At 42.9% G+C, this 27,286-nt stretch overlaps 1 protein-coding gene across 1 annotated transcript in view; it reads left to right on the forward strand.

Moving 5' to 3' along the window:
* Positions 1-7,133: 7,133 nt before the first annotated feature.
* The window catches only part of SLC6A2 (solute carrier family 6 member 2), a 102,883-nt gene continuing 82,730 nt past the window's right edge, over positions 7,134-27,286 (forward strand). The window contains exon 1 of the mRNA XM_067551456.1: positions 7,134-7,440. Coding sequence (XP_067407557.1) covers positions 7,134-7,440 — 307 coding nt within the window. The remainder of the gene's footprint in view (positions 7,441-27,286) is intronic.

Genomic DNA, 27,286 nt, shown 5'->3' on the forward strand with positions numbered 1-27,286 from the left:
CTAGCACAATAAGGCCCTGATCTGGATGGCAGTTAGGTGCTACCACAGCTAGAAATGTTAGGTAATAGCATGAGCCATAGCTCTCATGCATGCTTTATGGGGAAGGCAGCTTGTTTATCTAGTACAAATCACTTAGTCCTGGGTTTCCTTAGCAAAGACAAAGATGACAACAAATAGGATTTAGACAAGTGGAGTTTCTGTTCATTCCCTCATTGTCTCTTCAGCTATGGGTATGGAATTCCCACTGGCAATAAAGAGAGCTTTGTATTTGCATCAGAGGACATAATTTGGCCCGAAATGTATATTTTAATACAAGTAGCAATCTCCCCCTGTAAAAAATTCAGATGATTTCATTGTTTGCTTTGGATTTAGTGAAATTAATGAGTCAGTTACTGTTTTCCAGTTGAGAAGAGAGTACTCTGATGGCCCATTTGTGTCTTTGGATGTTGAGTATGCGTCTTGTTAAAGTCAATGGGAGTTGTGTCTCCAAAGTTGACCCCAAGTGTGTTTAACATTCAGTGTCATACAAAATACATTTAGGACCACATTCTTTTCTCACTCTTTACGCAGAAAGTCAAAAGAGCCCCATTTTGCACTTGCTCTATCTGCCGTATTATCATAAGTATCAGAGAGAGACTTGTGCAAAGATAAAGGGCTAGAGTGAGCCCCTTAGTTGTAGCTTAAAGATGCTTCAGCTGAGCTGGAACAGGCCTTAAATTCCTAACATTTTAGAGACACATTTAATAGCCAATGCCCCCTAAAGGCCACCTCAAGCTTCAATCTCATCTACATTTCAAAGTGTCTTCATATTTTATTAGATTGTAAGGTTTGTGGGGCTGTCACTCACTATGGGTTGTGCTTGGCACAGTACAGTCTTGGTTGGAGCCTACAGAGACTACATTATTATTACTATTAATGAAGGATCTTGTGACTTTTGGTTTGGAGACACGTACATCATTCTATGAGACCAATGTTTTCCCACAATTCTTACAAGCAAAAACAAGTTAAAATATTCTTCAAGAATTCCTCCAACAGGCACATCACAAGAGAGCAGTGCCCCTAAAATAAAAGGGGCAGGGGGTTGAAAAAGAAGGGGCATACAGCCACTCTATATCTCTTGGCTTAGGTATGTCCAGAGCATTTCTGAACACCTGCTGGCCCTCAGCCTTACTAACTACCTCAATGCAATGAAAGGTATGTTTACACAGCAAAGAAAAGCCTGTGGCCAGTCAACTCAAGTTCGTGGGTCTTGGGCTGATGGGCTGTTCCATTGATGTGTAGACATTCAGTCTTGTGTTGGAGCCTGAGCTCTGGGGCTCTCCCACCTCGCAGGGTCCTAGACCCCAGGTTCCAGCCCGAGCCAAGGTGTCTACACAGCAATGAAATGCCCCACAGCCCGAGCCCTGCGAGCCCAAGTCAGCTGGCATGGACCAGCCGCGGGTGTCTACTTGCTGTGTAAGCATACCTGAAAAAAGAACTAAGACTGAACATTTTCAACCAGATTTCATAGACCAAATGAGGGTAGGTTTGGTTATCCTTCGAGAAGAGAAAATCAGAGAACTCTCAACTGTTGTAGGAATTGATGATAAAAGTAGGAATTCCTCTTCATGCTGAGACAGAAGTGAAATTACAACCCACTGATAGGGACACTGTAGCATTAGGGATGTCAGCTAGGGGTGAAGCATTTAATGGACAACTTTACTTGTAGAAAGTACCATCTTTTAATGAACAGTAGAAATGTTAGTCCCAGTGTCTTGACAAGTTCAGGAATGGGTTTGCTTAGCAGCCTATTTTCAAAAACATAAATAAAGTAATCTCTTGATGGTTTGGAGTGTTGTATGTTTTCTATCCTTCCTCCAGAGTCAGTGCAGTATGTCTCTTTTTTGCCTACTGAGTCAATGTACATAGGGCCAACCCTACTCCCCACTATCAAAATTCTATAAAGCAATTATTCCTGCTCATCAGCTACAAACTGCCTCCTGATTGAGAAATACTGCAACAGCCCTCAAAGTTGGACTGATGGTCAATCCACACAATGAAGCCTAGATGTAGCAGAAGACAAGGCTCTTTCCTGGTCTGCATTATTTGTCTCCCTTGTTGCCGAGTTGCCTAAGCTCTCCACAATTGAAAGCCAGTGAGATTGTGCTCAACCTCCCAAGCGGTTTTTGTCTGGCTAGTGAGAAGAAAGGGGCTTCCATACAACAGGCAAGCAGGAGGGAGAAAATTTAGAGAGATGTTCAGGAAGCCATTGGAGCTTGGTCAGGGGATCACTGCACTGCCCTTCCTGGTGACCAGAAGAGTATGGGAGGGAATTTATACCTCATGCAGCCCTGGAGAGGTCCTCTTTTACTGGGATCAGACAGTACCCACCTACCCACGCATGAATTTAGTAAAAGGACTGGGCTCCCTCTTGACCCAGTAAATGTTACGCTAGTTGCCTTGTTCCTTGGGGGAGGTTGGAAGGAATTGTTCCCTCACCACCACACTGGCCAAGGTTTCTTTTTTGCCTTCCCCACAGCCGAACTGGGAGCTGGTGGGACTGAACAGGAGGTTTAGGTTATAATGTCAAAACTTAGTATGTAAAACTTCTGGTGGATATCCAATACAGGAACTTGTATAGAAGGGATACGGTTATCAGATAAAATGGATTGGAAACGAACGTAAAAAGAAAGCATCCCTTAAGGGAGCTGAGTAAGAGAGGGACTGAAGTTCCTATATCTCATTCAGCAGGGAGACTACCCTTCTCCTCCTTTTATAGCCTCTTAAAAGGGGTGAGCAATGGGGTCCAACCAGCAGGGTGACTGGGACCAGGTTGGAGATTATGTGGAAATGATTAAGGAAATGATGATGGTCTGCACTGTACAATTTATTGCCAGGTATTACCAGACATTTTAGGTGAATAAAATTGAGGCCTAATAAAACCACAACTATCACCTCCTGTCTTTCTTGCAGCATGGCCAGACAATGATTCAGCCCTGGGATATATTGGAGCTGGAATGTCCCTTTGGAAGGGGAATCAGAGTGACACAAAGCATCCCAAAGCCTCTGCTTCATTTTTGAGTTGAGAAAGGGCCGAAGCCATTTAGTACAGCCACACAGGCAGTCAGTGCTAGCTGGGAAAGGGTTAGGATGGTTACGATACCCAGGACATATACTGACGCAGCATCTCGCGGGGACCCACCTCAATTAAAACTGTCTTCCCTGAGCAGAACTCCCCCTTGGGGTGCACTGGTTTTGCCCTTCAAGACTTCAGCCTCCCCTCCCTCACCCCAGTTCAATCTCTTCCCAGTTGGCTACCTGTTCTGATCTTTTTCCAGACATCGGTTCCATTCTGGAACACTAAACACTATTCTGGATTAGTCACTAAGTTTCAATTTATGCAATATTCTGTTTCACTTCCTGTCTTAAAATTGGTGGTTAGTGTTGCTATGTGCAGCTTAAGCAGCTGCAGCCTTCCATCCCAGAGGGGGTTCCATTTATAGTCTGTATAAGACCAAACTTGTAAAGGAATTTAATAGCTTTTGGGATGAAAAGCAATATATAATAAGGAATTCGTATTTCTTCGCTTATCATCTATAAAAGTTTCGGTTCTAGATTACGGGAAGCAAGCATCATCTCATTTACAATTTTGATTGCGGTCAGCCTTTTGATATTTCCAATAACCACTGGCAAAGTCACCCTCATTTGGGAGGAGTTCAGTTTATTGACCTAAAATGTTAGGTGGCAAGTGTGTTTACATTTGCACAGTGTTTGTCACATCCCCTTTTTTTAGCAGCTGGGCCACATGAGGGACAACAGCCTACTACTGCTTCCAGCTAATGGTGTTGGTTCTGTAACGCCCATGAGAGAGGTCTGTGCTATGTTGCGAGGCCATGGATTCAGACCCTGCTGACAACCCTAATTGTGGGGTGTCAAACAAGCAGATAGGCCCAGCTGTCTTAATGGAAACTGGGGGGGGAAAATGCTAAATCTAGACGACTTTTATGCCAATGCAAGAGGGCTGTTCTGCAGTGCCCCAGCCTACTTTGAAATGTTAGAGATCTCTAACTTTGAATAAGTAAGACCAACTCCAAAGCAACCAAAGGCATCCACCCTTCTGAAGCAAACAAAAGCCACCCAAAGATATGCCCCAGCTGAAAATGGCATGTCACTAACTGCTGGCCATCTTGCTCTGTCCCGCTGACGTTTCTAAACACACTTTGTATTCCCTTCTCCTGCCTGTAACTCAAACAGCTGTCAGGCTCCATTAGGCATAACAGGACCCAGACAGATTCAAGATTAAGCAACTTTTTAAAAATTCAATTGAGGACTTTGTTACCTTGAGGGTGCAGCAGATATTACATTAGCCAGATTGCCCACACTTTCCACCTAAGAGCAACTGTCATATATATTGACAATAAGTGTGGGCTTCCTGGATCTCCCCCCCTCCAAACACACATCTCATAAGAACCAAGATCAACCCCCCGCTTCCAATGTCCCTTTGGGGGGAAAAAGGTGTTCCCATCTGCTCCTAGCAAGATTTTATCTTGTTTGTCCGGAAGGGACCAGCGAGAGGCATGCTCCAGGGCGGGAGGTCTGGGTGGATTATTAATACAGTAATTCAATAGTGTGCAGAGAGGGGAGCCGGGGTTAAAAAGCTCTTTGGTGGATTGCCCGCAGCTTCTGCTCCAGGAGGGGCTTCCAGTCCCAAAGGAAAGACGGGCTAGTGTGGTAGAACCCAGAGAGAGAGAGAGAGCGATTCCCCACTTTGTTACAGACCATCCACCTCTTCTGGCTGCCAGGGCATGGGACAGAGCCCTTCTCAGGGCTATCTGGTGAGTCTGCCGGCATGTTTGCTTCAGGGCTCTGCAAGGTGGGGTTGAGGGTTCAGTTTCTTTGTGTCTAAATTAGAAGCAGAGTTTGTTTTTAATCCCAATGTACTCCTAATTTGGGGGTGGGGGGGTATGCACATGCTCAGTGAGTTTCTGGAGACTGTGTCTAGAGGAGGCGATTGTTTCTAGGGGAGCATAAGTTGATAGGTGGCAGGCAGTGTGTGTGTATGAAGAGCAGGGTGGGAGCCCCCAGGAATCTGTGTGTGCTACGTTCACAGGGGATGGCGCATTCACCGGGTGCATGGTATGGGGAAGTGTGTGGCTAGGGTGTACTGGCATGGAGTGTGAGTGTGCCCCATCCGTATATCTAGGGTGTATGCAGAGAAGACGGTGTGAGCGTACGTAGGTTCTATAAAGGCTAGTTGGCTGGTGTGTGTGCATACGATGGAGTAGTTACAGAAAGAGCCTGTGCAGTATGGTCCTGTATGGGACAGTGTGTATATGGGAAGCGTGAGCAGTGTGTCTGGGCGGTTGTGTCAGGAGTGGGGGAGGGACTTCTGCATGTGATTTATTCAGACACACTGAAGGCAGAAAATAAGAATATCTGGCTGCCATGTGTCCCGAGTATGCTCTAACCCTAAAGAGTCACCACACGCATTGAGATGTGATGCCTAGATAAGGATGCAGGATCCAAGCCACAGCTGAGGATAATGAAGAATTCTAGGCTGCCAGAACCAAGTGTCTTCCATGAGAAGGTGGAGAGTTGCCATCTCTTGCTCACTAAGAAACGGGTCTATTTGTGATATGTGGTCCGGGGTGAGGGATTTCCATTCCCAAACATTACCTCTCTCCTAACTGGGCTCCTTTCTCACCCTCTAAACTCCTGTGACTCCTAGCCAGGTCACCCTGGCATTTCCACAGTGCGGCTGGCACGGGTAGATTATAAATCCATTCAGAACGAAGGAGGATGGCCCCCCGCCTTCTTCGGCTGGAATAGTAGTGGTGTGTGGGAAAGCCAGGGCGCCCTGTGACTCGATCTGCAAAGTTAGGCCGGGTCGGGGCTATTTATTATTGGGATCATTGGAAAAAAGGCAAAAGTTGGATCCTGCCAGTTTTTGGCCCCCACCCCGGAATTCCACTGCCTAAAAGGGGAACAAGTCTAGCCATTGCTGTGGGGTGGGGAAGGAATCAACCCCCTAGGCCCTGGTGCATCACAGCAGATCAGCTCTGGAGAATCCTGGATTCAGCCAGTGTTGGGCCCCAGACCCCGTAATTCTGCCACCTAATTCTACTCTTCTTACACCAACGAAATCCAGGCCCCACACATCCGGAGCAGCAGGGCTGCAGATATCCCGATCTGGCACCCGGATTAGACCCAGACAGATCCTGGCCCCGCAAATTCTGCTGGCTAAACGGTGAACAAACCGAACTACTCCTGCTCCGGCTAGGGACAGGAGAAGGGGGGGGGGGGCCAGCCGCCCGTGCACGCTGGTGCTGCAGTGCTACCCCCACCCCCCATCCAGCTCTGGCGGGTGCCCCCGCGAGTTCTCGATGCCCATCACCCAGATCGCCCCGATCCCGGGGCGCGTGCAGCCAGAAGCAAGCCTGGTCTCCGGCTGGAGCATGAGCCGGTTCCCTGCACTGGGCTATATTGGGGGGGGGGGGAAGGAGGGGAGGCGCCCCAGGACGGCCGGGGGGGGGGGGGGGATCGGAGGAGCCGCTCGGCGTGTCCCTTTGGAGGCCGGCCGGCCGGTTCACGCTCTGCATCTGTGGCGCGGCCGCATCGGAGTTTGGCTGGTTCAGGTGCAGTGGGAGTGGCTGGGTCTGCGCCCTATTTAGGCAGCGGACCGTGGGTCCCGGGGCCAGGGGCAGGCGGGATCGGGCTTTCCCCCAGCCCCGGGCTTAGCTCCCATGCCAGGGACCCCCGGCACGGGCGCGCTGCCGCCGCGGTGGGGCGGGCTCGCCTGGGCACTTGTCCCGCTGCTGATCTAGGCAGGGGACGCGGACGGAGCCCGGCATCAGGTGCACTTGGGAAGCGGGCACAGAGTTTGTGACTTGGGTTTCTCTCTCCTCCCCCCCCCCCCCGAGTCCAGGCTCGGGAAGCCCGGCTCCGTCTCGCACACCCCCCGCCGCGTGTGCAGCCCGCTCGGGATCCCCCCTCTCCCTGCTCATTTGCATGCCTTATTACGGCCTCTCCGACACCGCCGGGCTGGTGCGCACAGAGTCGCCTCCCGTGGAAAGTGCACTTCCGTTATCTCCTTCTCCCCCACCCCCTGCGCCGCTCCCCCTCCTGAGCTCTCTTTCTGGATGTTCAAGGCGAGGATGAACAAACAGATCCAGCCCGATCGCAGAGTGCCGGCGGTGGCTCTCTTGCAGGACGGCTCCGGCCAGCAGCAGCAGCAGGAGAAGAAGGATGTGGAGCTGATTCTGGTGAAGGAGCAGAATGGGGTGCAATACACCAGCAGCAGCCTCCTGCCCGCCGCCTCCAGCTCTCACTGCAGCTCCGGGGGGCAGCAGGAGCGAGAGACCTGGGGCAAGAAGATCGATTTCCTTCTCTCGGTCATTGGATTCGCTGTGGACCTGGCCAATGTCTGGAGATTTCCCTACCTCTGCTACAAAAATGGAGGGGGTAAGAGTACAATTTACTGGGTCTTTCCCATCCCCACAGCTATAGCTTTTGCAGACCGTATTCACTTGCCAGAGTTTCCAGCTATTTTGTATTTCAGACTGGCAGGAACCGCAGCTACGCTGTGTCTCTCTAGACTCTCCTTAATGAGCTGTAGTCAGATTCACTGGTAAATAGCTATAGCGGCCCCTCTGCGTAGGGCAGGGAGCGAGCGCTCCACCATCTACTCCAGAAACTCTGTTCCCTCCCTAATATTCTGCAGAACATCAGCCCACATGGTTCAGAGCTTCCTGACAGTTTCTTTAGTCCACTGAAATCGATCAGATAAGAATTACACACACATCCCACGGAGTAAAAGTTTTGAACGGATGCTACTAGCTTCGGCAGCCACTTTAGTCTTTTAGAGCTGGGTTTATGTCAAACTGCTTGTTTTGCAAAAGATCTCTGAGTGTAAGGGGCAAGCAGGGGAGGTGTGGGGGGGAAATACCTGTGAACAGTAAAGGAGCATCTGGAAAAGTTGTAGCTTGACAGGGAAAAGTTTCTGAGTGAGACACCGCTTTTGTTTTGGATTTGATTTCTACTATCCAGGATGCAGTTGAAAGTTTTTTGTTTTGTGGCCAATAGGCAGAAGACTTGTCAAAAATGAAAACCGTTTCTGCACATCACTGGCAAAACTAGATATATACTGTATATAGATATAGCTATCTATATTACCACCTTAATTACATTCAGTTCAAATAATCTAGCACATCTAGAGCAAGACCTTAACACAATGAGGCCCCTTTCATCTCTGTGAAATGTAACATGCTGTGATGCCTCCCCCCCCCCCCCCACTGCGATGGAGTAACACCATCTGCAGTTGCCTACAAATCACACATACGCAGAACAGATCATGTCTACCAGATGGAAGACAGTTTGCCTGAATGCTGAATGCTATGGGTAGAGGGATGGCTGGATAGAAAGCATGTACTGTTAGACACAGCTATTTATGTCTCAGTGATATGGTTGCTTGGTGATACAGGCTAACGGTTTCACATTTGTAACATAAAGTCTTCCTTTCCTATGAAAAAAATACTCTGTGTGGGAAAATCCCACTCAATGTAGACAGCTGAAACGGAGTTTTATGATAACTCAGTACCTTCATTGTCTCTCCCTTAAAACTTAAGCTGATAGTAGGGGCTGGCACTTAAAAACTTAGCCTGCCTTAGTACCACCAAATCTTTGGAAGGAGATCAGATAAACCATACTCCTGCTACCCATGAAGATGTGTGCCAGCTGTTCAGCAACTGGAAAAATAATCTCCAAATGTACTTTGATTCAATCCAAGATGAGACACTCCAACCTGTGGTGCCACGCACTGCCCCTTTGTAAGAAAACAGGTAGGTGATCCTTGAGGTTTATGGCAGGTATATCAACATCACTGTCCATGCCATTCTACCTGTACGCATCATTTGGAGAATGTCTATTTACCTGGCATTCAGTGAACAGATTTGATTTTATTTTCAGGGAGAGGGCAACATAGTCCCTTCCTTCCCCCCCGCCCATTTCACTGTAGAGTAACAGAAAGGTAAAGTCTACGATGGTCAAACTCACTGTGTTTACCCCATGATACTGAGTCACATCCAGGCAGATTCTTCACCTTGTTCCGTAGTAGTCTACTACTAGTTCAGGCAGAGTGGGTACTGGATTCTGCAGCTTCCTATGAATTCTGTGAGCTCTACATTAGCTGTTTATTGTAACTTCAGCCAGGACAACTGAGACATGGCTAGCATGGTTTACTGGAAAAAAGTGTGAGATGGCATCTGGCTGGCTTTTTAGTGTGCTTGGCTTTTTAAAGGATTCTGTCTATTGAACCAAAAACTCCCACATGATTTAGTTTTTGGGTTATATAACTTTAAAAAGTCACACAGTGACCCCTCTGCTAAACTCCTTGACAAGATGCATGCATGACAGAGCTAGTGTATGTTCACACGGAGCGCCCTGCGATCATCCACTCAAAAGCTTTCTCTCTCTCCCAACAGCAGGAAAGTGAAATCAGGGTTATTGGTAAGTGGCCCCTGAACATTAGGGGCTCCCCCAATGCTAACAAAGTCTTCAGAAACTGAGAGTGGCTCTGCTCGTTGATTTGGAGACTAACACTATTTTACTTCCTTCGCTCCTCTACCTTCCTACCTCAAAATAAGACTTCTCTTTTGCCTGATCACATTCTTAGCAGGACAGCTCCTCCTGGCCCTGGAGGAAATTTGTTTCATTGAGGAGGAAAGGATGGTTTGTCATTAATGGGCAGGAGTCTCAACTTCTGCCAGAAGGGCAGTCACTAGCCATTGGCTTTTCTTTAAGGGTGTTCTCAGGATGGAAGATAACCAAGGACACTGGAGGGAGCTGTCTCATGGAGCCTGTGCCAACATGAGGAACAGTGTGCTTTCCACTCCGGTTGGTTAAACTGCAGGGCTTAATCACAACTCCATACTGAACATGGTTTGTCTGGATCTATGCTGATGACTAAACCATGGCCAGCAGTATGTCAGCTAACAGTGTTCCGACCTGGCACAGATTCCTAGCGCAGATCAGGCCTGAGGAGTGGGAAACAGAACCACATATTGGGCTTGGCTACTACCTTCTTTCTAGTCTCACTCTATTACAATTATCACTCCGGTATCTGAATTCTTTTCCATCCACCACCACCATGTTTGAGATAAGCACTGAGCTTGCTTGATGATGAAGTAGAAGCATCTGTCTCGGTGAGTTGGGCAGAGGAGACTAAGGCTGGGTGAACCTGCTTTACGTAGTGTCAGGCCAACTCAGTATTTTGCCAGTGTGAAGTTTGGCTGCACATTTGGACATAGGAGGGTGCTTGTTCTACAGTTTTCCCTGCAGCAGCTGAGGAGTGCAACTCAATGTAGAGAAGAGGAGTGCCGTCTGGGTTTCACTCCCATCTCTCCATCCCGGAGAACCACAGGCATTCTCAAAGGCTTGATTTGCAAATACAGCAGCACCTGTGAAAGGTGCGATCCTAGGAGCAAAATGATGGCAACACTGCTTTTCTCTCACTGCTGCAGAAGAGAATCCCACTAGCATTCAAGGGAGTTTTGCCGACTCCATTTTAGTAGAGTTTGAGCAGGGATCATATAACTTCAGGTTTATGCATCCATTCAGGAGATGTCACAGGCAGAAAGAGACACACAAAAAATGTGATTCTAAAAGCAACAAAAGAAGCAAGTGATACCGTTATCAAAGTAGTTTTGGTTTGGCTGCTCAGTTTGCCAGAGGTGCAGTATCAGTTTGGATTTCTGGTGTTAGAGATGACGCCCGTTGAATAGAATATCCTGAGGCTTTTTTTAAAGGAATTTTAAAAGGAATTAATTATGGTTTTCTATTCTCCTTTTTGATGTTTATAAGGGTCTTTTTAAAGGACCTCATCGTACATGGGAAATTGTGAAACTGCATATATATAGAGAGTGCGCTGAGATCCACAAAGTAAATAAACAAAGATCTAGAGCAGGTTTTAGACAAATGTGATTTTCAAGTTGGTGTTCCTTTAATAGATTGTTGTGATAACTGCAACAAGTTATCCCAAATGCAAGACAGAACTAAGCCAGTCTGTTCTTCTTAAGGCTATATGTAATTTTTTTTTTTAATTCAGAGTAGCGTGTGATATATCAATGAACAGAATTATATTCCCATTCCAAAATCTATAATTAATAAGGCAATAGTAGGGGTTTACCACAAACAGGAACATACACGCATACGAAAGACTCATCCTGAAAGTGTAATGTAGAAAAAAATCCCCCTATTTCAATGGGGAGGGGGATGCTGTGTGTGTGTTGTCTGGGGTCCTGTTATTAAGATTGGCTCTGAATAGTTAAGACATTGTCAATGAAAGCTCAGCAGTACACATAGAGCCTTTCCAAGCGTGTGAAGATTAAGTTGTTCATGATGTCACAGTGAGAGCACTTGTAGGAAGCAGCATGTTTTACGGGAGGCAAGTCTGAATACACACTGTACTCACCTCATTCAAAGCTGAATTTTACAAGGATGTGTATGTATATACACACCCACCTCTTATTAGCCAAATCCTTGAATTCCTTTGTCAGGCAAACTCCAGGGGCTTTCCTGTGTAAGAAGTGGAGATATGGCCCTTTGGGATAGAATCTAAAGCTGCACACAAAGACAAATTTCCACATTAGCTTTAATGGGAGTAGTGCCCATGCCAGGAGCACAGGGTCAGACCACCTGGTTGTAGTTTGATTCTCTTCTGTCACAGTTTGCAAGTTCATAAACTTCATCACAGGTGTTTAAAAATAAATAAAAATGTCTCTGTTTTTACCAGCGCGCAATAAAATGCCAACAACAAACAGAATAAGACAGACCCAGTAGCATTAGAATGTTAAATGAATAGCTAGAAACATCTGTGTTTTTGGCGTATCTTACTGAGTGACTCCAATGGGATTTCTGCACAAAAGATAGAGGGTAGAACATAACTCTGTGTGAGCAACTGTAGCTCTCAAAAATATCCTTCAACAATACATTCAAAAGTAAAGCCAAACAAAAAATCTTGAGCAAGATTTAAAAAGTTTGAGTGTCCATTTTGATTTCACTTACCTGCTGTCGCTGATTTTGCTTATTTTGCAGGTGTAGACAGCATTCAATGTCTGAACAGGTCAAAGGTGAATTTAAGAGGCAACTTTCAGTTCAAATATACTGGGCCTAATCCTGCTCTCATAGATTTCAGTGAGTGCAGGACTAAAGCCACTGTATATATTCTAAGCTAATTTACTCAGTGACAGGGGAAAATTACATACAGATAATAAGTTACTGCAGCATCTGGCAGGCAGACAAGAGGATACCCCAGAGCTGGGAGGTTCTTGAAAGTTCCCACAATGGTTTGGGCTATCAGTAGTTATTATGGATAGTTTGTACTTGACCTACTGAAAACTGTAGTTTTCTTTTGTGTGGTGAAGGCTAGTCAAGTACTTTCTGCAACAATCCATTTTTAAATGTTTAGAAAAGTCAGGACTTCAAGAGAATAAGACTTTTCAGTGAGTAAACTATCAAATATGCCAGGGTTCGATGATTTCCCTCCTTTCATAAATCCTTGATGCTTATTAGAACTCATTTCTCTTGTAAACCTCTCGTAAGAGGTGTTTTTTACTCAGTTCTTGACTTTGCTTGTGTATATAGGGATCTGATCACCCTTTCCTTAATCAGGCAATATCACATTTGGTGCCTGACCTCTCACACATTTGTCAGGAGCCTGAATTCAGTTTTGCCTGAGTGATGATTGCTAAAAAGAGCCCTGAAGAGTTTGCCAGCACATCTAATAGCTTTAGAATTAAAATCTCATAAACTTGAAACAGGATTTATACTGGTAGTTTAGAATGTATCTAATATCCAAAACTGATGCCAGATGATGTTGAAGCAACTACATGCTGCGTAATGCCTGGTATGATTAATTGGTCTACTCCTTGTGGGTGTAAGGTGATACTTTGCAATAAATAACAGCACAATTACAACATATTTTTTTAATATTAACATTCATTTTTTTAAGTTTTCCTGAAGTTTGTAAATAAAATGAAATGTGATCTGCCATCTAGAATATTTTGAATTCAGATTTCTAAGAAAAAAGACTTGTTACACTATCGTGCATTTTTTTTTGTGATATTTGTAATATTGATAGTGTTCAGATTTTTCATTAGGAAGCATGTAATTGTCAGATTAGTCAACAGATCCTTATCATACTATAAGACTCAAATTAAACTTTTCATACATTCACAAAAAAGCCTCTAATAAATATTTTAATAGTTCCATGGGTATCATAATATATGTATTTTAATCTCTTCTGAGACACTTCCTCCCCCCCACTGTTTTAGACTGATTGATTTCCAGGACTGTATATTTGGTTCAAAGCATAATTCACCAACAGTCAGTACATTTTAGCAGAGAAATGCAGCCCACCGTTAAAAACCTGATTATCCCACTTTTTGGGTCACACTGAAGTCACCTACGGAGTACTGTCTCTTGCATTCCCCCAAAAGTATATGCTCACATCTCAAGTAATTTCAGTCAGTTTCACTAAAAGTTCTACCCTGGAGTCGGCCTCATTAAGCAATAAAAAGTTTGGATTCAAATGTAGCATTTAAATTTGGTTTCCTAATACAGGGTATCCAAGTTTCATTAGCAAAGCTGTGCCAGGCCAGTGAACTCCCATATATCCTTCAAAATGTTATGCTTGGCTCTCTCTGCACTGTATTCATAAGCCTTTGGTCCCAATGGATCTGTAAATGGCAGATTGGAAGAAGTTAACAGATTAAGGAGTTGCCGTGTTTCTACCACACAGCAGCCCCTTCTTTTCAGAGCCTCATCTACTTCGCCTCCTTGGCTGCTCTTCTGCTTCCACGTATGCCCACTTCTTCATTCCCCAATCCCTGCTTGCTGGCCATCAGTTCTCTGGCATATACAGAGCCATCTCTTCTCCTAGCTCACCAGCACAACAGCTAATGGGATAGTGGCCATCTGCTTCTTACAATCTCCCTGCTGCTTCTCTGTCTTGCTACCTCATCAGAATGGTGTCCCAGAATTGCAGTTTCCCAGGTCCAGGCATCATAGGGTTATATGTTAGCATTGCCGTGCCTTACACAGGATATTTAAGAGATGTTGCCTGTATCTGAGAAGGAATAATGTATTCTTCCTGTCTCAAGAGATCAAATCCCTACCTATTCTAAGTCTAGTTTCTAACTCTTGAGTTCAGGATACTATGAAATCTCATATAAATGACAAGATGCTAGTAAAATAGCACTGCCAATCCCAAATGTACAAAAATCATGAGATTGACTTTAAAATCATGAGAGTATGGTAAATATAATAGATTTGGTGTTTCTTTTATTTGCCTTCTGCTTTTTAAGCCTTTAGGGTGCACCGGGGGTCACATTTTGAAGCTTTCTCCACAGTCACTAGAGCTAGAAACTTACTTTTTCTTTAAGAATGAGGGCTGAAATCATCACATATCCACTTGACTCCAGGAGCTGTGGCTTTAAGGAAAACAATAATTATCATGAGACTCATGACAAAATCATGGGAGTTGGCAGCCTTGGTAATACAAACTTCCAGCTAAATCATCTCTGACTGGAAAACTTGCATTTCCCTAAACAGCTTCCAGCAGGCTTTAGCTCAGGGGTTCTCAAACCGGGGATTGGGACCTGGTCACAAGATTATTATGGGGGGGGGGGCGGGCCACAAGCTGTCAGCCCCCACGCATGTTGTGGTGTGGCTGTCAGCCCTGTGCATGGCTGACGGCCAGAGCCCTTCAGATATGGGTGGCCAGAGAGCAGCGGCTGCTGGCCGGGTGCTCCGAAGGCGGTGCCACCCCCAGTAGCAGTGCTGAAGTAAGAGTACAATGGCATGGGGGTGTGGGTGGCATGGCCTGGGGGGTCGTCACTTTTGGGAAGAGTCACATCCTGAAATATTTTCAAAGAAATAAAAATTTGAGAACCCCTTAGCTTGACGTTCAACAGAGAGTTAATGGTATATCCAATTGAGGTTTATCTGGAGGTCTGTGAGTGACTAAGGCAAACTGGATTTGCCACTAATAAATCCTTTTTGTGATCTCTTCTGAGAGAAGCCCCAATACATACTCCCACCAAAAGGAAAAAATGGTTTTTTTAGGAACTATAGTGGCTGCCTCACACCTTTCCTTAAGTCAGTGCTTGCATATAATAAACAAGGTTAGTGTTATTGTTAGCAGATTAATAAATTCTGCTGACAGAATGCAGATGTTCCTTTCTAACAGTGCTGAATGGAGCTGAAGGAATAGATCATGCACAATTAAGGATTAGAAATCCATTGATACAATTTCAGTAGCATCTATCACAAAACTGGCAAAATGGCACCAAATCCTAATTAAAGGGGGGTTTCCTCTGAAAGTTTAAAAGGTTTGGTTAATGTTTTCATTTTCACCCCCTTGTGCTTCTCTTGGTTCAGTTTGGAACTGGCAGAACTGAAGTATCACTAGAAAGCCTCTTCTCATAGTATTTGTAGTTTATCTGAAGAGGGAAGTCCTAAAAGTCACATTCGAAAGTCTTTTCTTGTAAGTATAACAGCCTAGTGAAGCAGACCCAGGAGTTCAGTGTAGTGTGGTTAAGAATGCTAATTTTTGGATACTTATCCAAGCTGAAATGCCAAACCCTTGAGGTTCACCCATTCACTCACTGATACCTGTTTAAATTCTTACTGAATTCAGTGAGAACTAGATGGGCAATGGAAAGCAGAAAAGACCCTTAATGAGACAATAATCAACAGATCCTTTTCATTGCACCTGCTGGAACATTTTTAAGAGGCAGCTGATGGAGGGAATTCATGCTGGTCTGCTCACATTATGAGCCTTGTTTTCACACAGTTTTTGACCAGTTTAATTATTTCAGTAAAAAATAAGTCACACCACTAAGTGAAATAGTTTTATCAATACACTGTGTAGCATGGATAAAGCTATACCAGCATAAAGATAGTTATATCGGTATAAATTGTTCTGCTGCCATATACTATATACCAGTATAAAGCACTTTTTCACTTGTGTCCATACAAAGGGGCGGCAGGCATGGGGGGGGGGAGGGGGGAACAAGGTGTGAGAGAGTTGTACTATTTTAATTTGTGTTTAGATAAGCCCTGATAGAAATTATTATTAAAATCAGCCTGATATACTGGACCACTTGCTGCGAATTTCAATGCAGGCAAATGTTTCAGAGCATTGCAAGTATTTTAAGAAGCATCACCCTTAAATGAATAAATTTCAAATAGACCGTGTCTTCAACCTTGCACTGCTTGGCTGAGAGTGCACTAACTGCTACCATTACTAGTGCCTTTGCCCCAATGCACTATCTGATTAAAATGAATAAAGAAACTTGAGGAGTCTAGGGCAAAAGTATGGAATTCCATTATTGGTTTCTCTTGTAATCACCATAGCATCTACATAGCTATGGTTATTGTGGACCTATTTTCTCTCAAAAGCATGAGGAAAATAAATCGTTTGTAACACACAAATTTATGCACGTTCCTATACTTTGAGAGGCACTTATTGAGTCATTGTAAAACATTGCACTGCAGGGGACAGGCTCTGATGAAAGACATTTTTCAATGAAGGTTTTGCATGAGTACTTTCTTGTACATAGGACAAGTCCAGATCTGTTAAATACTCCTACCTCATTCCTAGTATTTCCTGTCTCCTACATAGCATTCATATCATTCACATGCATATGTAAAAACATGACATGAGATTTTCCAGGGAATCTTGCATTGAAAACAAAGTCAAAGCTTGTTTCTGTTTCTTTGCAACTCATACCAACCCTGTCACTGGAGCATTGAGTGACTGTGAGTAATGTTAGTGGAAAGTTACCTGGGAGAAGATGGGACAGATCCTGATCACCCTAAACGCCCCACCTCAAGTCAGTGAAAGCTGCTTGGGTCAGCAGGAACAACAGGATTTGTCCTGATTTAAAGAATCAGTCAGTCCTTATCTGACAAAAGTCTCTATTTATTCACATTGAAGAGATGTAAATACACAGATACACTGATCCAATATTTTATGATTTTCTAGAGCTAAAAGAAAGAGCCTTATCCAGTTAAAAAGCTGAGAATCTTCCCTTCCCAATGATACAAGTCTCAAATGTCTAGCCTTGGTAGTCGTGGTATTGGAGCTTTAACCTGTCACTAGTCTGGTATCAAATCTTGCTGGTCCTGCATCTCAGAACTATGTTTCTTTTTGAGTGGGGTGTGAGTGGGGACTTCCACATCTGGAAGTGAAAGGGGAAACCTTTCTCTGACAGGCTTTTTCTTTTACATTTAGTCCTTGTTCAGGGGAAATATTGTCTGAGTGAAATGCATTTTACCTGAGCACTGATTGAGGAAAGACTCCAGTAGAAGACCCTAAGGTTGTAGTTGTAACTACATCCTTCACTTTCCCCTCCACATAGGTTGTGTGTTCACATGTAGGCCACTTATCTATTACCTGGACCCCACATCTTGCCTACCCAAAACACCACCTTCTCCCAACTCCCATGATGTGCAGGAAGCTCCCGAATCCTCCCTTTTCTCTCTCCTCTCTGCACCAGAAATGTGATAGTTCCACTGACTCTTGGCTCTTCTGTGCCAGATAAGGGACGGATTTCAGCCCAAATGCCTAATTCATCTGCACTGTTCCTAAACTTAGAACAGAGGTTTCAAATTAAAGGCATTATGCCAACATTTTCCAAATTTGGCTGTTTAAAAATCAGGCACCTCAATCCTTATTTTAGGGATGTAATCCTTATTTGTAGAGGTGCTGAGCTGCAATTGCTCAGTACCTTTAGGGCACTTATATGCCTGGATATAGGATTTGTTTGCCTAATGTTAGCCTTTTGAAAGAATTTGCCTTATTCCTTAAACAGTAGCAAGAGAACCACACAAAAGAGCAATGCCTACATTTTAGTATGCTATTGTTTTGTTATTTATTTATAGTAGAGAACTTCTCAACTCTATGTACCTTATCAGCATGGTTGAGTATTTTCTTTTCTTTTGTCATTGTCTTTTTTCCTGTCTTGTAATTAAATATACCTTGCAGTGTCTCTCTTGAAGTACGGCAAAGGTAATAGTGCAATACTCTGTGAGATTTAGGAATTACAATTCAGAAGCTGAACCTGTCTGCCAGAGGTTATTTATTGATTAAGTAATTTCTGTCTGTCTTATTCATTTTCATCCAAAAGATGTTTCAAAGTTTCCAGTGGATGAAATTCCATGAAACAAAGTGACATAAAATTCAGAAGTCAGCGAGAAATGGACAATTATCTATTGCCACCCTGTAAGCAGTTATTTATGATCAGAACTCTCTGATTGGTGGGGGAGCAATGAAGAAACTTGCTTTCATTGTTGACTTGCCTTTTGATGGAGGATGCTAATTTCCAATGCTCCCAATCTTTGCCTAAATCTTCACGAACACAATCATTTGCTTGCACAAAAATATAGACAGTTGCTGACGCTATTTTCTCGACATGTATTTACTGGTTTGCTATTGTTTAGTTATTACTATTGTTCGAGTTCATACTCCAGCTTTAAAGCATGTGTTAAATAGGGATTCATCACTATCAGACTGTTATTAGTCTACATATATATTATATAAAGCCTCTCAGCCTGCTCTGTTATAAACTCCTTCCTTAGAACATACTGTCACATCAGCGTAACAAAGAAACCTTAGATCACAAGAGCAGCCTATTGGTTTGATTCTGTCCCACTCAAGTCAGTGGGAGTTTAGATTCCGATGGTAAAAGGATCGACTTTTCACTTCTTTATAATTTTTTTTATCAGCACTTGGTGGGCAGGTGGAAGGTATATCCTTTGCTTTCCACACATTAAAATTAGGAGGAGAGTGATTAAAGAGCCACAGCTTGCTACAGCACCTTTAGTAGGCTCAGTAACAGTGGTATGTTTTGTGTGTCATTGATGTGCTGGGAGCACACCTGGTAGAAAACTGCCTTGCATTCATCTTCATATGAGCCTGCAGAATTGTTTGAGCTCAACAGCTGGTCTTCTGGTCCATCAATGGCATGGAAAAATGTACTCTATTTAAGTTGTCAATGAGCCAATGAAATAAGCTTTTATCCTGAGCGCATCAGACCTAAAGAAAAAAATCATCAAAGGTTTGCTTAGGAAATTTTTAGAATGGGACATATGTGGTACTACTGAAGGGCAAATCTTCATTTAAATGCAGGTGAAAAGAAGGGCTGGCATTTTCCCCCGGATGGTCTCATATTCTATAGTGCAATGTAACAGACCAAAACTTTTTTCAGACCACAAGGTGGAGCAATAAAACCTTATAAAGGGATAATTAATGTAAAGTCAATGTACTGTATTTAAATAGCCAGATGATTAAAAGCTCATCAGACAAAAAGTGACTCACTGCTTTCCAGTGTTGAACTGTATAATAATGGAAATGGTCTTTCACAACTGGCTCTTTCTTGGATCTTCTGACTCACTTCATATATTAGGGCATTCTAGGAATGGCACCTTTCAAAGTTGTCTAGTTGCACCAATGAGTTGACTTTTCCATAGTGCAGTAATGATGGTTGGAAAACTGCAAACATGATCCATGTGTTGCCCAAATTAACCCGCCATTGATCTACTTGAAAGAAGGCTAACATAAAAGTGGAGGCATGTCCCTTTACTGGAAGGATTGAAAGGGCAGGGATTATTTCTGAAAAAGGTTTAAATATCAGAGGGTTACCTGTGCAATCTTAAAGAATGATTTTAATTAGGGAAAGTGAACAATCCATGTTTCCTCCTAGAACACAGAACCGTATCCTGTATTTTTTACAATATTAAAACTTGCATCCCTCTCTCACTAGGTCTCAAAGTCTGATCCTACTTGTGCATAACAGTCTTTCAAAAAGTTGGTGATAAAAGTTAAACGTTTGCTTTGATGAGTGATAATAGTGAAATAAATTGGAGTAATTGAAATACAGTAGAACCTCAGAGTTACGAACTGACCAGTTAACCATACACCTCATTTGGAATCAGAAGCACAAAATCAGGCAGCAGCAGAGAGAGAGGAAAAAAAAGCAAACAGTACAGTACTGCGTTAAACATAAACTACTAAAAAAAAATAAAGGAAAAGCAGCATTTTTCTTCTGTACAGTAGTGTTTCAAAGCTATATTAAGTTGATGTTCATTTGTAAACTTTTGAAAGAGCAGCCATAATGTTTGTTCAGTTACAAACATTTCAGAGTTATGAACAACCTCCATTCCCGAAGTCTTCGTGACTCTGCAGTTCTACTGCATTAGAAATTTTCACATACGTATCATAGAAATGTAAGGATCATAAATCATTAGCTGAATCAGAACTACATTTGTTACCTGACTTTTCATCAAGACACAGGACTGCAACTGTCCATGGATGTTCAAAGAGATTGATCCTTCAGGAGGCTGAAAAGCTTTTGTGTCCCACTGTTAAGAGATTAGTGATACCCTGGCTGAAATTGGTTCATATGCACATCTTGTTTTAGGATTAATGAAAAGATTGAGGAATCTCATGTCCTAGGGGATGCATTTGTGTCTTATCTAAAGAGAAAGATGTGTAAGTGAAAGGCACACGTAAATGAGATCACTAGGGAGGTGTTGAGGAGAACAGGGCCCCCCAGGATTTTGTTTTTGGGAAGAATTTGATAGTTTGTTGCTTGTCTTTGTTACTCTTATGTATATATATATATATATATATATATATAGCTTTGTTTTATTAGTTTAAAAATCCATAGACATTTGTAAAATACAGGGGAGAAATCCTGGCCGCATGAAATTCAATGCGAGTTTTATATCAGGGGACAGGATGTTACAGCAGATAGCTGACTGGGATCGCTTAAGAGCTTTTGTGTAGACAGACTTCCAGATTTAGAGTTATGCAGGAGGAGAAACAGAGGAAGGCAATAGAAAAGTCTTAGTCCTAAACTGGTGTAGAAGATATTCACTTTATAAGAGCTCATCTTCACTCAGGACTCACCCTGTAAATAATGAGCAGGGTGTTAGATTTGTAGAAATTGTGGTTGTCATTAAAGGCACTAGATTTAAAGCAGGAGCATGAGGCACTCTCTTCCTGCCCTGCACAGGGCTTTCTTATTGCAGGTCACAGCACCCCGCTGAGATCAGCCTCCATTGGGCTTTTATTCACCTACCCATACAAGTTGGGGAATGGATGGAGTTTTGACTCTGCCCCTGGTCTCCCACAAGCCAGCCAGTACAGCTGAGCCACTGCAGGGTGAAGTAAACTTCACAAGGTATACAGGGTTCTTAACGATCACAATGTTATCATGAGACTTACAATGACATTAGGTATTTTACCTAGAGTCCCAGCTCACAGAGAAGTGATTAGGTGAGACTGTCAGCTTTCATTCCGAACTACAAGGAATTCTCTAGCTCTCACGTTGCAGAGGAAAGTCTGAAAATATGAACCAAGTGGTACACTCTAAAGCTCAGAAGGCAAATAAAAAGAACCTGATTTAAAAAAAAATATCTTGTGGTGTTAAGCCAAAACTCATGATTTTTCGGGACCTGATTCATACTTTGGGGTAGGCAATACTGAGTATGTGGCTGGCGCAGGTTACTTCTTCCCTGAAGTAAGTAGGGGAAGCTCGGGATCAGATTCTTTGAGTTGCAATTTGATTCTTTCTGATCTAGTCCTGGAGTCACAAATATACCTCACCTTTTACAAAGGACGGGTGACAAAAACATTCTCTAACCCTAAATTAACAGATCTGGATAGCTTAGAGGTCACTTAATTGTTTTCTACTTTTGCCGTACAATAGAAGTATTAAGAGACTGGAAACAATAACAATCAATGAAAGATTTCCTTTTATTGCTGCAAAACACAGTCCAGGCAACCTCCTGGCTTACTATAGGGTACAATGCAGTTACAGCATAAAGCTTACCTTACGTTTTCCATGTAAAACCTTAGTTTGGAAATATCTTGCTTTCAAATTAGACTGGGTCTCCATTTCTTCTTAGCAGGGAGTTATGATGGGCCCTGAGGTCATTTTCACATTCCTCGATGGAATTATAAGCTAAGAGGCCCCAGACAGTGGCAGTGACGTTGTGAGTACAGGCGAGTTTGTACTGAGGGGGCACTAGGCTTCTACATTTGTTGCTCATAGATGAATAAGAAAATAAAAACAACCAAAAAACCTTTGCTTCTAGCCTAGATAGCAGGCACACAGGGTTTTTTCTCCCCTCACCGAGCAAATGAGCAGAGAAATGACTAAGTCTAGTGCCTGGCCATTCCAATGCACCAGCTTGAACAGCTGAACCAATGCAGGGATTGTTGTAACTTGCTGTGGTCTAGTCCAGAATCGAATTCCTATCCCTTCTGATGTGGGGTGGGGATGGTGGCAAGAGAACAGGACAACAGGGTCTCAGTGACCCAGTCTTCCTGTGGCTACTGTTGGGCTGGTGCAGTTTACACAAGACGTTTTGCTGAAGGCCTTGCTGAAGGGTGCAGTCTATCCCAAAGATTCCTAGCTGTTCAAGGCAGGGGCATCATCTTATACGTGCACCGCATCTAGCATGTTGACATTGCTACCCTATCATACCTAATAAATGAAGCTTTCCAAATGATAGTGTTTTCAATAAAAATTAGCACGATTCTTGTGAAATTCTCTAGTTTCCCTAGTGGCTCTAAGTGAAGGGTGGTCAGATAAAGAATCCACAGTCAGCTGGCAGCTACTCTGATCCAGTGATTTTAAAAATCATATTGTGATCTGAGATGATGGTGTCTGAAATCTTTTAAAATACATTGGAGAATATTTTTGTATTGTCCGAGGCTGTTATGGACAACAGCAGCTGTTACTGTAATGGTAAATTTGCCCCCAACATAATCCCTTATTCAAATCACTGTAGCCAAAGAGAGTTTACAGACACGTTAAAATATTGTACAATGTCCTAATTAGCCTCACTTTAGTAAGGTATTATTTATAGTTAGTTAGCATACTTTTATTTAAATCCAAGTATATGAGGGATGTAACTGTACTTTATAAAGCTAAAAGCATATAAAACACAAACAAATTGTAACTGAACTATTGCTGGCAAAAAAAAATAGCTGGGCATCAATAAAAAATATTAGGGAAAGATTTTTAACCATCTGTACCTGTGTTTGACTACTACGTAGAAAAAATAATTATCTTCTTTGCTATATAGTACTGTATGAATATGCACAATCTTTGGTCTAGAGTATATTACCTCTGTTGCCCATACTGGTACCAGCAACAACATTGGCCCTGAAGACTCTATTATAAATAATGACTGAGAGCAAAACAGCATCCTGATTTGCTGGAATTCTTATTGGTAGGAAATTATAACTATCTTTCACTGCTGAGACAGAACATATCCCTTGACTGACAGCAAGAATTTGTGGATTCTGCTGCACAAGGAGCACAAGACAGTACAGAAAATATTCAGATATTACAAATAGACCTTGAATACAACCTGGAAGGACAGGGAGAATTTTGCTTTGGTCATTCAGTCCAAAAATTGGACTTAAGACTTAAAATAGGATTAATCACTGAACAGTAGGACAAGTTTTAAGTGTACCTCATGATGTTTATACTTGATTCTTCTCTAGCAGAATTTTAGAGCATTTACCTCCCATTGGTTTGTACATTAATCCTCTTGAAAGCTGCCTGGCACTTGTCTAGAGCTGATTTAAGATGTCTTGAGCACTTTGCTTCACCTTGGCACAGTTATAAATCTCATGCTGTCTAAAAATGGGTAGTTCATTCTCCCCAGAGGGTGCTGGCATTTTGGGTAGCTTTTTGTTTTGACAGGTAACTAAAGACAACCTGAAAAAAGCCATCTTTAAACGTGGCAGTCTCCATGTGAAGTTGCTCTGGAAAAAAGAAATGACATTACTCCTTTAAGCTTACAGAATGGCACAGTATCAAAAAATCCATTCTCTCAGATGCATAGCTTTGTAGTGGCACTAACGATTGAGAATTTGCTGAAGCGGAGGCTATAAGACAGACTCTGAGTGCCCTGCATTGGAGCATCAAGCCCATATGGGAAGCAGGGCCCAATATTTTTATCATCTGGAAGTCAATAACAAAAAACTCACTGCTGATATATTTTGCAGATGACACAGATTGGCAGAGTAGTAAATAAGGACTCAGCGAGAGCAGTGGTACAGAGCAACCTGGATCACTTGGTAAGCTGGGCCCATTCAAACAAAATGTCTTTTAAAATCTTAAGTTTTGCACTTAGGAACAGGGAATGCAGACCATCTGGAGCGCAGTGACTCTAGAAAGGATTTAGGGATCCTAGTGGACAAGCAACGACATGAGCTCCTAGAGCAATGCTGTGGCAAGAAGGGCTAATGTCCTTTGTTGTATAAACAGAGGAGAAGCGAGTAGGAGCAGGGAGATGATTTTACCTCTGCATATAGTTTTGGTGAGACCAATCCTTCTGGTGATCACATTTTTTTTTTTTTTTTAAAAGGATGTTGAAAAATTGGAGAGAACGCAAAAAAACCCACAAAAATGATTTAAAGGCTCGGGGAAAAAAGGCCTTATAGTGACAAATTTTAATAGCTCAATCTGTTTAGCTTATCAAAAGGAGACAGAGGTGACTTGATTAAAGTGTGTAAATACTTTCATGGGGAGAAAATATTAGGTACTGAAGGGCTCTTGATCTAGCAGAGAAAGGCATAAGAACCAATAGTTGGAAGCTGAAGCCAGACAAATTCAAATTAGAAATAAGACATTTTTAACAGCAAGGCTGATTAACTGCTGGAATAACTACCAAGGGAAGAGGCAGATTCTCTCTCTCTTGATGTCTTCAAATCAAGGCTGGACGCCTTAAGGAACAATATGCTTTAGCCAAACATAAATTAAGGAGGCTCAATACAGGGGTAACTATGAAATGTAATGGTCTGTGATATATAGGATATCAATCCCTGCTCCATCCTAGTGCCCTCATGGATGCTAACTATGTTCTAAAGTTCCAGAGGGGTAGCCATGTTAGTCTGTATACAGCAAAGACAACGAGAGGGCTGAGAAGGGCTGAAAACCCCCTGAAATAACTCCCAGAGCTGGCTGGTGCAAGCTGAACTACATAGGAGCCCCCTCAGGACCAGCTCTAGCTAACTTCGATGGAATTCACCTTGCAGGCCTCCAGCCGCATTGTGGATCTTCCCCATTCCCTTAGCATGCTCAGGTTTACAGCATCTTGCCCTATGCAAATAGGTACCGTGTTTCAGTTTGCATGTTCCAGCCGAAGCCATCCCAGAAATGCAGCATTGTCACTCCATTCTGACCAAACAAGTGACGTTTGAAGCATAAGTTTAACCTTTCCCCATAAGAGAGAGGCAACAGAGGGCAGAATCTCATTCCATTTGTACTACTAAGTTGTAATTTACCTGTCACATTCATTTTTCATAGCAAACCAAAGGTGGGATTTTCAAAAGTATCCAGTGCTGTATCTAACTTGACTCCCATGAAATCAAGGGTTAAGCTCCTAGCTACATTAATGAGAGCAGTTAGGCCAAGGATGAGTGTTTTTGAAAACTTAACAGCCAGTGTGTACTCTGTACAACATAGTTCTACACACTCAAACCACAGTGCTCTCTCTGCTGTGTGTGGTCGTGTACTTTGAGTTTCCTGAAACATCACTGTTATATTCTGGCCAAAAGTCATGCTTATTAAAAAAGCTAAAACACCACTTAGGACAGTCAAGCAGTATTGGCTACTGCATTGCAGGCACCTCCTACCAAATTTTCAGATGCTTGCAGAGAGTCTCCCCCACTGCAACTGTGCAACTCATAAAATGGCCCAAGAGCCATGGCCACCTCCTTCCTCGTCATGCCCCCGTATGAAATGAGTACACAAAGCCCACTGAGTAAACAGAGCATTTCAACAGAGAAGAGGAAAACTGAGACTACAGTACAGTAGTTTAGTTTGCTCTTCTCTCGTTTATCAAAAAAGGATTATTGAGAGGTGATTTGATTACAGTGCAAAAGTACGTTCACAGGGAGAAAATAGCAGGTACTAAAGGGCTCTTAAATTTAGCAGAAAAAGACATAAAAACATGAACCGAATGCTGGAAGTTACAGCCAGACAAATTCAAAACAGAAATAAGGCACACAGAGAGTGAATAACATTGGAACAAACTATCAAGGAATACCATGGATTCATCATTGCTGGATATCTTCATATGAAGACTAGATGCCTTTCTCTAAGATATATTTTAGCCATATACAAGTTATTGGCCTTAGTACATGTGTAACTGGGTGAAAGTCTATGGTCTATGATATACAGGAGGTCAGTCTACATGACCTAATGGTCCTTTCTAGCCTTAAAACCTCTGAATATATGAATTGTGAAAACATTCAGTCTTGATTACTCTGGATTGAGACAAACAAATAGGAATGAACAAATGGAGCCTCCATGAGAGCAAGTGAGAGAACTGTGAGTAATATTTTGCATCTGACCAGAACCAAAATGGCAGTTTCCTCAACCACCCTTTCAGCAAGCAGGGACTCCTCTATATTAAAAGAGGTAGTACAGAGAATATGAATTGACATCTCCTGGCAAATACGTAGCTACCTACTATACACCCCAGAAAACAACTACTCAGTCCACCATCTTTCAAGGGAAACCTAGTATAGGAGGGTCTGGTAACCGGTATTTCTTTTGGATTTTGACTTCTAATTTTTGCACCCAGTTACATGGATCCATGGACTGAGAAACCAGCTCTTTTCTGTTCTAATCACCAAGGGATGTTTCTTACCCACTTAAAAAAGTCTTGAATTTGTTGTCCTTGACACAGATGTGCTAATGTACAGGTTGACAAGCTCTTTGCCTGCTGACTTTTCAAGATGACCCTGCAGTTTGTGTTTTGGGCCCCATTGGCTTCATTCATTTCTAAATGAACTTATCGCTTAGACATATTGCTGTACCACTGATGATTGCAAGGATATGAATCATGCACCTATGCTAATGCAGTAATATATGACAAAATAGGAATAACTATGCTAATAACTCTCTTAAGCTTCTAAATACATCCATTGTGAACTAGATTTTTTCAAAAGCTTAGCAGTCTCACTCTGAGCTGGGTTTTTAGTACTGTGAACTTCCTTCAGCCAGCCCATCTCGCGTGCTATCTGAACATTAGTGATGGGAGAGAGATTTTCCTTAGAGATAGAACTAAATGTTCTGCAGGCAGCCTTTTCTACACTTCATCTTTTTTGGTGTTTGTGACCTGGCTAAACTGGCCAAATCACTAGCAAAAGAGGCACGATGCCAATGGAAAAATGTGGGCCTGAATGTTGGCAGCTAGACCTTCAAGTCATTAAAAA

Source organism: Emydura macquarii, unplaced genomic scaffold, assembly GCF_026122565.2.
Source record: "Emydura macquarii macquarii isolate MOO-44397 ecotype Brisbane River unplaced genomic scaffold, CSIRO-AGI_Emac_v2 contig_295, whole genome shotgun sequence".
Classification (NCBI taxonomy): Eukaryota; Metazoa; Chordata; order Testudines; family Chelidae; genus Emydura; species Emydura macquarii.